Genomic DNA, 14062 nt, shown 5'->3' on the forward strand with positions numbered 1-14062 from the left:
CAATGATATATATATATATATATATATATATATACATATATATGTGTGTGTAAAATAAGAATGATGGACAACAATTACATATTTATTTTCTAATTATGATTACTGCATAGTATTATTAATTTACTGGTTGAGTACTTGGAACTGTATCCACGTTTGGGCATATGATACACAGTATCTAAATATGTGTATGTATATTTAATATTTTTCATACTGACATCTATCTTCATGCCAATATTAAAGTATATCAATTCTCTAACGATGTATAGGTCATCTACCATCCAAAAAAACAAAATGGTTATATATATATATATATATATATATATATGTATAGATATATATATATTAGGGACCTTAGATTAAAAGCTCTCAGATGTGAAGGAACTGATGTCAATGTACAATGCTGCTGAACTGCCGGCACTATACATGCAATAAATAAATCAAATCAATAAATAAGGAAATGTTACCTATATATTAAATGTTATATAAATATTTCTATTACATTGGTAACTACCAGCAGCAGCATGTCGCTGCATAGTATTGCAATGCAGAGAGCAGCAGGTATATTTGTATGTGCACATTTGTAGCAGTATACTTTCTGAGTGTATATTGAAAGATACAAGGTCATGTATTCCATCTCTACTTTTTCAGCATACCCATTATTTGGTTAATACTTTGCACAGTGTAGAGGTCTTCAGAGTTCTATCCCTTAATTTTTTTTTCTACAACTTTCCTCCTTTTTTTAGAAATCTGTGCAAGGCTGTAGGAATATACACCCAGAGCAGATGTTAAAATATACTAGCTATGTATTAAACAGGAAATGTGTTTTTATCCATGAAACCGTGCTATTTGTCAGTTCAGCAGCCACATGTGTGCAGTTTGTGTGCATTAGTCAGCTCAGCACAGGGGATGGGAGAAGAGTACCTGCTCTGTTTGCCATGGGAAACAATGAAGATTACCTACAATGCAAATGAGGGAGAGGAGTGTAGGGCAGGTTTCATCAGACTGCTGTCTTCTGTGCATACACACGTTCTCCTGTACACACATGCACACACAGTGTGTGGCTCTTTGGGACTCCAGTGACGTCACCCTGATCTTCGCAGATCTCCTGGAGAGAACCGAAAAGCTCTCTAAACTGTCTGCTAGATCAGCTCAGTGCAGCATCTGCACGGCCAGACTGATAATCGCTGGGGATCTAGCGCCTGGACTGCGCTCTCACAACACCGATCGCTCTGCTGGTAAGTCCCCGACTCTACAAACCTCATACATTTCATTCTGGGGTCACTTTCAAAACTCTTCACCGAAAAAAAAAAACAATCACAGAAAAACATTTTTTTCTATAACTTCCCTCTGTCTGCTCTCACCCTGATCTAGCAGAGAGATCTCTAGTAGCGGTGATTGTGTCCTAACCGTGTAATTAATCATTACAATAAGTCATTTATTTCCACACTGAGATGAATAAATGTTTTCTTTATGTTAGCTTTTCCAGTAGGGAAATATTAAACTATATTGTAGGATCACACAATTTACAATACAAAACTGGGGCGTAGAAGTGGCAGTAGTAGTTGTCAGAGCAGCTGCAGAAGTAGTACAATTATATTATACGGTATGAATAATTAACTCTCATCCAGTACTTGAGAGTAAATTATTAATACTTAATATGAGAACTACATAGTATTAAAAAGGTACTCTTATGCATATGTACTTGGAACTGTATCCAAGTTTGAACATTATATATATCACTTCCTATAGTATTAAAGTATTATTTTACTTTTATGCATTTGTACTTGGAAGTGTATTTCAGTTTGAACATTTTGCATATATATATATATATATACACACACACATATACAGAGAGAGAGAAAGAGCACTTCCTGTAGTATTAAAGTATTAATTTACTCTTATTCATATGTACTTGGAATTGTATTCAAGTTTGAACACATAGACAGGTACATGGATGTATGTATATATATATATATATATATATATATATATACACACACACAAACATAAATATTTAGAGAGAGATAATTATATATGTGTATATATATATATATATATATATATATATATATATATATATATATATATATATATATATAAATATACACAAGTGTAGTACTTTCTTATACTAAAGTACTTTCTTGTGTTGTACTTACCTATGTACCTAGTGAATAAATGTCTCTGAAGAGTGCATCAGCAAATTGGACTGCTGAAATTATTTTTTGGAGTATGTATTCCTGACAGATTGGAACCTGTCTTGTTCCTGCACCCTTTATTCTTATTGGATTGTGAGGACTCCACTGTTTTGGCTTCTTTTTCATACAGACATGTCAGCACTTCCTGTAGTATTAAACTATTAATAATGTACTGCATGCACATGTACTTAGACAGTTTGAGCATATGATTATATATATATATATATATATATATATATATATATAACATTTTATTTAAATTTATTTTTTATATATATTTTTTCTACATACAGACATGTGTTTTCATGTCAGCACTTCCTGTATTGTTCCCCTTACTTCCTCCTGATTAGCCCCCAATTTGCTGAGGCCCTGCTTCCAGTATTCTGTAAGCTGCACAGTTGACAGTTACAATTGCCTGTGTTATCCTTAACCACTTAAAAAATGTGTTATTATTTGGATAGTCATCCGGATTAAATGTGCCTTGGGTGACCTCATAACGCAGATGCCCATTTTAATAGGTTCATGGCAGCCTCAAGGCTGGATGTCTAGTGTCAGATCTACTTCTTCTGATTGGGAAGGTATGGGGGGGGGGGGTGACATCTTAGTAAGTATGGTGAGGTTTAGGTACATTCAATGTTCTATATCTATTGGTATAAGTTTCCTAGTGGAAGCCTAGGGGAGACCTGAATATTGATCACTATATTTTATTATGATAGGAGCATATTTGTTCTGTGTGTGTGCAACCTGTATCAGAAAGAAATGAAATAAAGTGTGTTGTTAGGAGCAGCAAGTCTGTGAAAAGGAGCCTGAACTGTGTAGACAGCCTCTTCATTTGCAGGCTTTGACTTCTTTCCCCAGCCTTGAATTTGAGACCTTGACATCTTTATACCTTGTATAAATTCTTTGGTGTCCCTGCACTTCGTCAAACCTGACAAATATGCTAGAAAATATAATTCCAAAGGGGGTTAGCTCACTTTACAAACTTTAAGGATTTAAGCAAAAACAGTTTGCTCTTGGACTAGATCTCCCAATTAGGCAGCCACTATTTATGTGTGTTTTTGCACAATATCAAGACTTTGAGCAAAACTCAATTTCTTGCAAAGCCTGATAGATCTGACAAGACACACTTTTTTTTGTTAAATGGCTAATAAATGTAATACTTGGGGCACGTGAAAGATTTGCCTTTCTAATCTTTGGCAGAGGCGATCTGTGCAGCTTATGTTAGGTTTGATAAAGTTCATTGCCGCGGCAGTAAAATATGGATCACGTGACGCCCAGGCAGTTAAGACCAAAAGCGTGCAACATTTTTTTTTTTACTTTATAAAACATTCATAAAAAGGGAGGAAAATTTTGAATGGGGATTCCAAAGGGGGGTGAGTAATTATGTCTGTAAAAACAGAAGTGCAGAAGGGGCTGTAGGCTGATTAGAGGCATTTCTCATGCCTGGATGAAATAGATCAGTATCTTCTAGAACCTAAACCACAAAACTGTAAAGGTGTAATTGCTAGAGGTCCTGTATTAAGTGTCATTTTTCTATCCATAATAAGTATGGATATGAGCGAAATAAGAAGTTAATGATCTGTCAAAATAATGGTCAGTGGATTTAAAATTAGTGAATTAGCTTTAAGAAATTAAACATGCCACACTCCCACATCTTCCTAAAACACCTAAAAAAATTGGAACAATGTCCTCACACTTCTTGAATATAGGCTTGTAAGGCACTTAATCCAGGGCTACTGGACAATTAGCCTGCAGATTAAAGGCTCATTTGTAACCCCGAATTTGATGCCGAATTATGGCTTTACAACGTGCGACTATTTTTTCCCCTCTATTTTATTGTTTTCATGAAACAGAAAACCTTCCTATAAACGGTTTAGTTCATACAGTATGTACATAATGCAAGTATTAGTTCTGACACATTTGAACAACTCACCCCAAATTAGAACAATGGATTTTTCATGTGACAAAAAAGATGTGCGATTTATAAAAGTCAAGCATGTGGGGGGGGGGGGGGGGGGAATGTGTGTGTGTGTATATATATATATATATATATATATATATATATATAAAGCACTGTATTAAAACACCTACAGAAAATGAAACATTTAAATATATCATTTCATTTGTATGTGGGTATCTAATATGCAACCTGTATTTGCCTGTTTTTACAGATTCTATTATGGAAATAAGTCTAACTAAGACTGCTTCCTCCTATGTTGATTTAGGTAAGTAACAAACTATTTTTTAGATACTATTATTTATATAGTATTATGTATTTAATATTTTATGATTCATATACTATTTTATACAAAGGTTTTGCTCATTCCCTTCTCTGTATGCAATGAACAACAAGCTTTGTGGTGGAGGGATTATTATTATTATGATTCAGAATTATTACTACTTAGAATTACCACTAACCCCTCCTGGAATTAGATAATATAAACCTGCAACAAAAGTGAAATGGTCTACAAAAGTTATTGTTTTTTTCCGCTGATTATTAATATGGTTTCAAAATTTGCATATGACCTTAGAATTCATACCAGAATTATTACTAACCCATCCTGGAATTAAACAATATAAACCTGCAACAAAAGTGAGTTGGGTAAGTGGTCTACAAAAGTTGTGTTTTTTTTTCTGTGTCAATATTGTACATATGATTCAAAATTTGCTTATGACCTTAGAAATATTACTAGAATTAGTCCTCCTGGAATTAGAGAATATAAACCTGCAGCAAAAGTGAGTTGGGTAAATGGTCTACAAAAGTTATTGTTTTTTCTGTGATATTGTACATAGGATTCAAAATCTGCAAATGACCTTAGAAATATTACAAGAATTATTCCTCCTGGAATTAGATAATATAAACCTGCAACAAAAAGGAGTTGGGTAAATGGTCTGCTTACAGAATTTTTTTTTTTTGTCTATTCTTATTATATTATTAATATGATTCAAAACCTGCATATGACTCTAGAATTATTACTAACCCATCTTGGAGTTAAACAATATACACCTGCAACAAAAGTGAGCTGGGCAAATGGTCTACACATTTTTTTAATTGTTATTATTATAATACAGGATTTATATAGCGCTAACAGTTTGTGCAGCGCTTTACAAAATGAAGGTAGGCATTACAGTTACAATATAATTTGGTACAAGAGGAAACAGAGGGCTCTGCTCATGGCAGCTTTGGTCTAGGAGATCATTATTATTATTATTTTCTGTATGAAAAGCATACAATAAGTAAGGAAAACAGATGAATGGAACTATATACAGAATCTTGTACATGATCAGTCAATATATACCATTCACCTTTAAGTGCAATTTGCCTCCTTTCCTAGGTACTAACATAGGCAGCAATAATATTGCTTTCCTAGGTTTTGAATGCTGAAACTCCACATAGCTAAAAATAGAGGAGCTTCATGTTTAAAGGAACACAAATATTTGTCACCTTATTTATTTCTATCCATATTAAAGGGGGTTATACACATAGGCTGCCTGAAATTCCATCCATTTTTTGGTACATTTATTTAACAAGCATGAAATGTCCAGTTTGCTGCTACTGAAAAGTCATTGTGGAGAGCTAAGAGAGTGTTTATGCTAGCTGAGGAGTAACATTATTACTCTAACCTTAAGCCTACTGTTGCTATATATCTAAACAATGGATTTATTCTATGGATTTTCTGACACTGTTTAGATCATAGTTGCCATTAAATCTGACCCTTAGTAGACTTTCTTTAGAATTCTGACCCCCCTTTTCAGTTTAATGGGTGGATACAGTTTAACAAATATTTATTTAAATAACTAATGAGGGTCTGAGTAGGGGTTGACCTCTCAGGATGGCTCACTTTCCAGTTGGGTTTCAGTGGGTTTTATATGACTTGTCCACTAAGTGGGTTTACATAGCAGTTTGTCAGCAATGGGCCTGATTTACTAAATTTGAGCTCACTGATGACTAGGGCGAGCAGTGTTTGCTCTGTGATGCCATCAAATTAAAGGTGGTACAATGCTACATACACCTATGTACCTTTGAAAGGTAATAACCAATGGACGATATCTGAGATGCTGTTTTCTATAGATGATTCTTAATATATAGGTAAGTGTCTTTTTATTTAAGCATTTTTAGTCTATTTAAAATTGCATGAATTAGAAATATGCTAAAATAGAATTGTATTAAATAAAACTTAATGTGTAAGTATAAATAAATAGGTAAATATTTTGATTTCCTATATTTAATGTTAAATACATAGCTTATATAACAAAAAAAAAACAAAGTATGCAAAGAGCACAACTTGTAAAATAAATTTCAGGAGGATAATTTACAATGTTTTCACCCAAGGTGCACCCATCATTCACCCAAGTTTCATATATTTCTACATACAGTTGTGTTAGAAAATGTGTGAATCAAGGGTGAATGTTCTAATAAATAGACCCACAAATATATTTTATTTAAAAGGTCACCATCAGAATGAACATAACTGTATGAGATTTTTACTTGTAAGAAAAAAATATTCTATAGATGCATTTATTTACATTTTTCTTCACATTTTCATGTCAGCCAGGCTGTTTAACAAAGGTACCAAAAGTTGGGACACTGTACAACACTGCCAGGGTGCTTTCAGTGGTTTAGTAACATGCTTTAAATTTTCTTTTAAAAACAATGGGGTTCCTTGTGTTAAAAAAAAAAACCCAAAAATAATGGGATTGCTTTACTAAAACTAGAGTGCAAAATCTGGTACAGCTGTGCATGGTAGCCAATCGCCTTCTAACTTATTTATCACAGGTACTTATATAGCACCATCAATTTATGCAGCGCTTTAAATATATATGTACATTCACATCAGTTCAGCTTGTTCAATTAAGCTTTGATAATAAAACCTGGAGTCCGATTGGTTTCTATGCAGATCTGCACAAGATTTTGCACTCTCCAGTTTTAGTAAATCAACCCCAATATATCTGCAACTTCTGAAGTATATCTGGTAGTGTAATAATTTGTCCTAATCCTTGTCAGCATCACTTTTACTGGAGGGCTCAGTCAGCTTGAAAAATCTACAGAACATATAAATATATTTTGGTATAACTAAAAAAAAGTTATCATGCTCAAATCTATCATTGCAAGTACCAAACATTTAATTACTATTGTTTGGATAGAAAAGTAAGGCCTGGTTAAGACCCTTGTCTTTTTTTTATCCCATTGGGATTTTTTTCCTTCACTTCCTGTCCCACAGACACAGCAGGAAGTAAAGGAGATCCCTCCAAAGCAAGGGGAAAACCCCTCTTAGACAGTTATCACCAGAACAGGTTTTCCCATTGGAAATTTTTCCTTAACCTGTTCCATTGACCACTCCAACAATTTGCACTAGTCATCGCTACAAAAGATAATAGCCACCTGGACCAACAGTGAAGGTTAAGCCTCACAGCAGCATCACAGACAGCAATAGGAACCTTACAGAATTTCTAACCCTTCCACATTATAACCAAATCTAAAATAAAATATTTTGGTTTTACATACATTGTTATACATACAGTTATCAGACTATGAAACGTTTGGCACTGCAGGTCTGCGCTCTTTCTGCACTTTATTGAATGCTTGCTGCCCTCTCTGTTCTTTTTCAGTGGAGCAAGGCTTTAAAATTTGGGTATGCACACATGCGTGTTTGCATGCGTTCATTAGCATTTGCATACATCAACAGCAAAAGCTTTCTGGGCAGAGTGCAAATCTGGGAAGCATGTGCCCAGGTTTGGGAAGCAGGCATGCAGTACAGGCAAGGTTGGGTGCATGCACAGGGATTTGTAAAAATTGCAAGTAAGCTGGCTAAGAATGAATACAGGTGTATCATCACATATCATTATTATTATTATTGTTATTATACAGGATTTATATAGTGCCACCAGTTTGCTCAGCACTTTACAATATAACGGGAGACAATACAGCAACAATGCAGTTCAATACAAGAGGGTTAGGCAGGCCACATATCATTATGTGTACATGAGGACTGAGTGTGGGATCATAACTAGTACCCCATTTTGTACAGAATTTGTTAGTTTGTACAGTATAGCTAGGTAAATACAACTATAGATTATATAACGCACTCTGAAAACATTCCAGATATGTACAATCCCAAATATATCACATTTTGGGTATCATAAAGGAACACAGTTTTATTTTATGAGTGTTAGCAGTAAAAGTAGAGTGATAATACAAGTTAGCTAAAATTAATTATGATGCCTATATTACATACTTTATAATTCTTTGTTATTATGCCTTGAAGAGATTAAATGCTTTATGTTAACATTAAGTGCCTTATCATTTTTTTTATATGTTGTGAACATTTTTTACAATTTCAAAATCTTGCTCACCTGCTCTTGTGAGGAAAGGGGATGTAGCAGTCTCTCAGGTCAAAGGCTATGTGTGCTTGACTTATGTGATTTCACATGCATATATATAAGTCAGTCCAACCATGCATATGCATTGCATACAGGCAGGTGTACTTTACATTTTGGTTATATAGAAACAGGGGAAGGAATGCCTGGTGCATCCTCCAAGAATCAGATTGATACAGCAAGCAAGCTTACAGCCTTGTGAAACAGGCCACTCTAATTGCAGATTTCAAAGCCCCAATTTGGGGTCTGAAGGATATGCAGGTGGGCATACACCTAAGGTGAAAATAGCCAGGCTTGATACAAAAGTTTAATTTTGTCGGTGCTCCCCCATCAGCATTTATAGGCCTAAACTTGCACATTTGTGCAAGCTTAAAACAATATAACATTATAAAAATCAATATAAGTATTGGGGCTAGAGTAAAGAGTGACAAACTGAAGGCCCCATAAGGTGCCTCTGCCTGTCTCTATTAGATATATACCACCTTCCACAAAACTCAAAATATCTTATACCGACTTTCTAAAATTTTGTATCAGCATAGGCTTAGTCCCACCCCTCGCTGCCCATGTGACAATGCTTGGGCCTGGTGACTGGTTGAACAGCCATAAATTGGTTGGCCATGCATATTAATTTCATACTTACAAGTACAGGTGTGTGGGGAACAAGGGTGGACTGACCATTCGAGCACTCGGCACTGCCCGAGGGCCCGGGGTCAGTAAGGGGCCCCATGAAATGCCCCTGGTACCTTTTATAGGCTTTTTTGGGTGTGCTTTGAGTGTGGGCAAGGACACAGGGGCCCCATGATCCCCTAATACCCGGGGGCCCCATGAGTTGTCAGTCCGCCCCTGGTGGGGAAGCTCTGGCAGTGTTCTGTAGGAGACAAGTTGATCTTCTGTTCATCACTACCTATACTTTCAATTATGGATCCTTAATAGTGTAGGCATACACTATAATATATATATATATATATATGTAGGCATATATATAATAGTGTATGTGCCTAAAAATGGAACTTTACATTAGGTTGGAGTAAACATTAAAAGTCCCAAAGATTTTTTACCAGACCATCACATAAATATGCATAATCAGGCAATCTGAGATGTCATGTTTATGGGAGATTCTGAAAAAATTATTCCAGCAGTAAGGCACATTCAACCACCTTCTAATGTCCATGGCTTGCCTAAATCCTTTACCAAAACAATGCTTTAATGTGCAAAGCTAACTATGACAGATAAAGCTAAAAGAATATAAATGAATACATGCTTACCTTGTGTTGTTTCTCCACTGAAAATTCGGAATCTTCTAAAACAACACATCAGTCAAAGGCATTTAGTCTACAGCAACTTCTCACCCAGCCCACACACGCACACAAATGCACACACATAGCTTTTAGGGCATTAAATCACATACAAATATTTTCATTCCCAAAATTACCAGAATAAGACATAATTATCATGTATTTACAGCATAAATTAAGGACCTGTATTTGCACCTATCATTGACCATTTTCAGGGAGTTATTCGATTTTTATTTCAATGTGAGTAAAAAAAACACTGTGCCTAATTCTGGTAGGTGGTCTGTGCATAAGTGACTCATCTAAACTAGTTTTCTAGTTTGAACTCATCCAGAATACTGAAGGCTTAAACTGGAATGTCACTTAAATACATTGACTAACCTAAGGGAATGGAAACACTTGCTCCAAACTTTTTTTCAGGGGAGGGGGTAAGTTAGGTGTGTGTGTGTATATATATATATATATATATATATATATATATATATATATATATATATATATACACTATTTGAATATTTAATTATGTACACAGGAAATCACTAATAATTATGGCATTTCAACCAAATATTTGATAAGTAGGCATGAGTGGCCTTACAACTTTTATGAGAACTTAAGGACAAATAAAACAAACTGCATTATGGGCAAAACTGGCAATAATGTGTTTTGTGATTAGTATACCACTAGTATAATAGTTAAGTGTAAAATATCCTAGTTTGCTTTACATTGTTTACGCATTTCTACATAAACAGTTACATGTACAAAAAAAAGCAAAAGGTTGGCAATATATTGATGATATACCCATTATCTCCTAGATTGTAAGCTCGTAAGAGTAGGGCCCTCTTACCCCTCGTACGCTGTCTGTCTTTGTTGTACTGTGCCATGTATTGTCCCCCCCTATTGTACAGCGCTGAGCAAACCCTTTGGCGCTATATAAACTCGTAGTAATAATAATAATAATAATTTAATAAAAGGAACTCTTTCTTTAATCCGAGAACGTAGAACAACCCTTTTCTATACAAGAAAATGTTCACTGGACTTGTAAAAATTGTACGGACAAGTTGAAGATGTGTGTGTGAGTGTGTGTGTGTGTGTGTCAGTAATCTTACAATACTCTGCCATGCTCTGTGCAAGTCTGCAGGCTGCTGATTTTAAAGTGTTTCCCCATCCTTTCCTGCAATTACCTCCCCTTAGAACAACAGCTGTCCTGTATCTGCAAGCCTCAGCTCATATGAAAGGATTTCATAAACCAGAGGAACTTCCATTTAGCATGGCCCCAAACTGCTTTTAAAGGCAATTGATAACAACGCCATATTTACTAGAGTCCTTATGAAGCAGTTTTACTGGGCCAAAAAAAACTTCACGTTTTAAGGAAAATACAGCAGTTAATAAAGATACAGGGTGTCTATTATAAATTATTCAGCTGTGGGGTACTCTTCAATCAGCACATGCCTTGCCAGCCCCTGAATGGTGTGGGGCAGCCAACCCAGCTATAAGAATTTGCTTGTGTATGGGTTTTGTGTGTGTGTGTTTCAGTTCACAACAGTAATAAAATTTACAGATATATACATGATGCTCGCATCCACCTAACACATTATAATGCATACTAAGTAAAATAGAAAAATAGCATGTTTTAAATATACTGGGAGATAGAAATTGTTAGTATTTTCATTTTTTTACAGGATAGGTGTGTAAAAAAAGTCTATAGAAAATGTGACTGGTCTATTAACTATTGCTTGCCTGATTGTGTGTTTGTGTGTGTGTGTGTGTGTGTGTGTAAAACTTTATTTTCCCACCTGTGAGTGAAAGTAGAATGCAACCATTTTATATAACTTCCTAACAGAGGTGCATATTTTCAATGATAATACAAAAGCTATTCATTAAATTATGAATATTTAAATTTTGAAGCAATATAGCATGCATGTACTATTGCTTAAACCGATATATATTAAAATGAATTACTTTTTTTCCACAAATAATCTTTGGTTATTAGAAACTGGTCTTGTCATCAATTGGTTATTTAATGGGCTTGGGAGGTCATGGAAATGTCATTACTGCATAACTGCATATCTTGCGTGTATTTGGCAACAATGCAGGGCTTTCTATGCTTGATGACATCATTACCCCAGTACATAGGTAGCAGGGAGAACAATAGTAGCTCTCCTTAGAGATAAATGGAGACAGACACAAAGAATCAAAGAAAGATGATCCATTGTTGGAAATCATATGATAGATAGATAGATAGATAGATAGATAGATAGATAGATAGATAGATAGATAGATAGAGATAGAATGGGGGGATATTCACAGAAGTGATTCTATAGATTTTTTATTAAACGTATGGATGAGACACAGGGGTTGGTTAATTAAAGTAGTAAAGAATATTTACTTGTAGCTTAGTGACATTGTGTAAGACCCCCTCCCCATAAATTAGAGGGCATTGGAAGTGATCATAACGTCACTCTATCCACTTTGCTGAGCCAATATTAACTACTCCTTTAGTAATCCAATCCCTGTATAAGCCACTTCTAGCAACTTTAACGTCTAGTATGTACTTCATGTGTTAATTGGCACCTTAGCATAAGTGGCACTTTACTGTGTGATCCACAATTAATACTGCTATGCAGTGAATTTATGAAGACATTAAGCAATGGTCCCTGACAGTAATCATGCCTTAATGTTAACTTTTCTTGTATTGCTCTGTACACCCATGTAGATATTCTCTATACATTTACATGCAGACATGTATGCATGTGTAAAAAAAGAGAGAGAGAGATGCGTGTATACAAATGCATATTTTACAATATATATATATATATATATATATATATATATATATACACACACACTTTATATCTCTCTATGTGTGTATATGTGTGTTGGTAATGTACTGTTTATGTACCTAGTTCAGTGGCCGCACGTGTGTTCCAAAGCTTGTGTAGCCATTGAGAATCCTCTGAGTGTACAGATACTTTCTATTATTGTTTGAAGAGAATGGGATAATCAATGCCATAACGAAACAGAACACAATCCTTTCTACAGCCAGCATAAAAAAATGAAAAGGAAGCGCAAAGGGGATTTGAAACTGTAAACAACAATGTACACATTCAAGAATAAAGATTAGCAGCGATGTGCCTATATTGTGCAAATATCATGTGGCCGCCTTCTAATGAAAACCAGGACGACCTATTATTGGTAACAGTTGCACTATGGGTTCTTCTGGTTAGTATTGGGGTTTTTTATATGATAAAAAACAAATGATGGAGAATTAACACATTTCCAAATACGAATATTCAAGGTTATTTACAGATCTGTGTTGCAATGTCGTATGAGCTACAATAATACCTATTAAATCCAAATAAAATAAGAAAAAATGAAAAAATATAATAATGTCAGAAAATGCAATGACTGAAAATAAATAAAAAATAAATAATAACATACTAATATACATATAAATAAATGAAAATAAATACATTCGATAGATAGATAGATAGATAGATAGATAGATAGATAGATAGATAGATAGATACAGACACGTCCTTTCTATTGTTCTATTGGGTAATGTATATTTAGAGATTACACAGCTAGATTAGAGGACGTAAAAAAATGTAGCCTTGTCAATTAAAATAGGCACCAAAAGGGGCTTCAGAGTTATTTTTGCTTGAAGAAGCACCCTTAAATCCCTCTATGTGCGGGCATTTAAAGAGAAGAAAGGATGGTGTAAGTAGGGTCTATGATGGCCCAATGCAAGAAGCAAATCTTTGCTGTACTAGGAATTCCTCAATCTTATATATATATATATATATATACACACACACACACACACACACACACACATACGGAGATAGATAGGTGTGTGTGTGTATTGATAGATTACATACATACATAGAATTTTTTTTAAATTTCTAATATATATATATATATATAAAATATATATAATGTCGTTATGTCTTTTTACACATCAGTAGTCTCGTGTAACGATCCCTTTGTATACACATTGTAATGATACCATTTTTAACAGGGAATTGTATCGTATATATACAGACTAGAGCTTACATATATTTTACGGTTAATAAAAATATAGCGGTAGCAACTCAGAATATGTAAAAAGATTACTGTATTTCGTCAGCCACATATCCTTTCTTCATAAATGATCCGTATTTGAAACACTATCCTGTTACAATTGGTTTATTATACTTT

At 34.6% G+C, this 14062-nt stretch overlaps 1 protein-coding gene across 2 annotated transcripts in view; it reads left to right on the forward strand.

Annotated features, from left to right (window-relative positions):
• The first annotated feature begins 1057 nt into the window (after positions 1-1057).
• PITX1 (paired like homeodomain 1) overlaps positions 1058-14062 on the forward strand; it is a 35516-nt gene continuing 22511 nt past the window's right edge. The window contains exons 1-2 of one of the 2 annotated variants that reach the window (XM_089653138.1): positions 1058-1235; positions 4367-4420. In XM_089653138.1, the coding sequence (XP_089509264.1) occupies positions 4375-4420 (46 nt within the window). In that variant the 5' untranslated portion in view covers positions 1058-1235; positions 4367-4374. The remainder of the gene's footprint in view (positions 1236-4366; positions 4421-14062) is intronic. The other variant, XM_089653137.1, reaches the window with a different exon arrangement.

This window comes from Staurois parvus, unplaced genomic scaffold (assembly GCF_062004578.1).
Source record: "Staurois parvus isolate SC_StPar_1 unplaced genomic scaffold, SC_StPar_1.0 ptg000701l, whole genome shotgun sequence".
Taxonomy (NCBI): Eukaryota; Metazoa; Chordata; class Amphibia; order Anura; family Ranidae; genus Staurois; species Staurois parvus.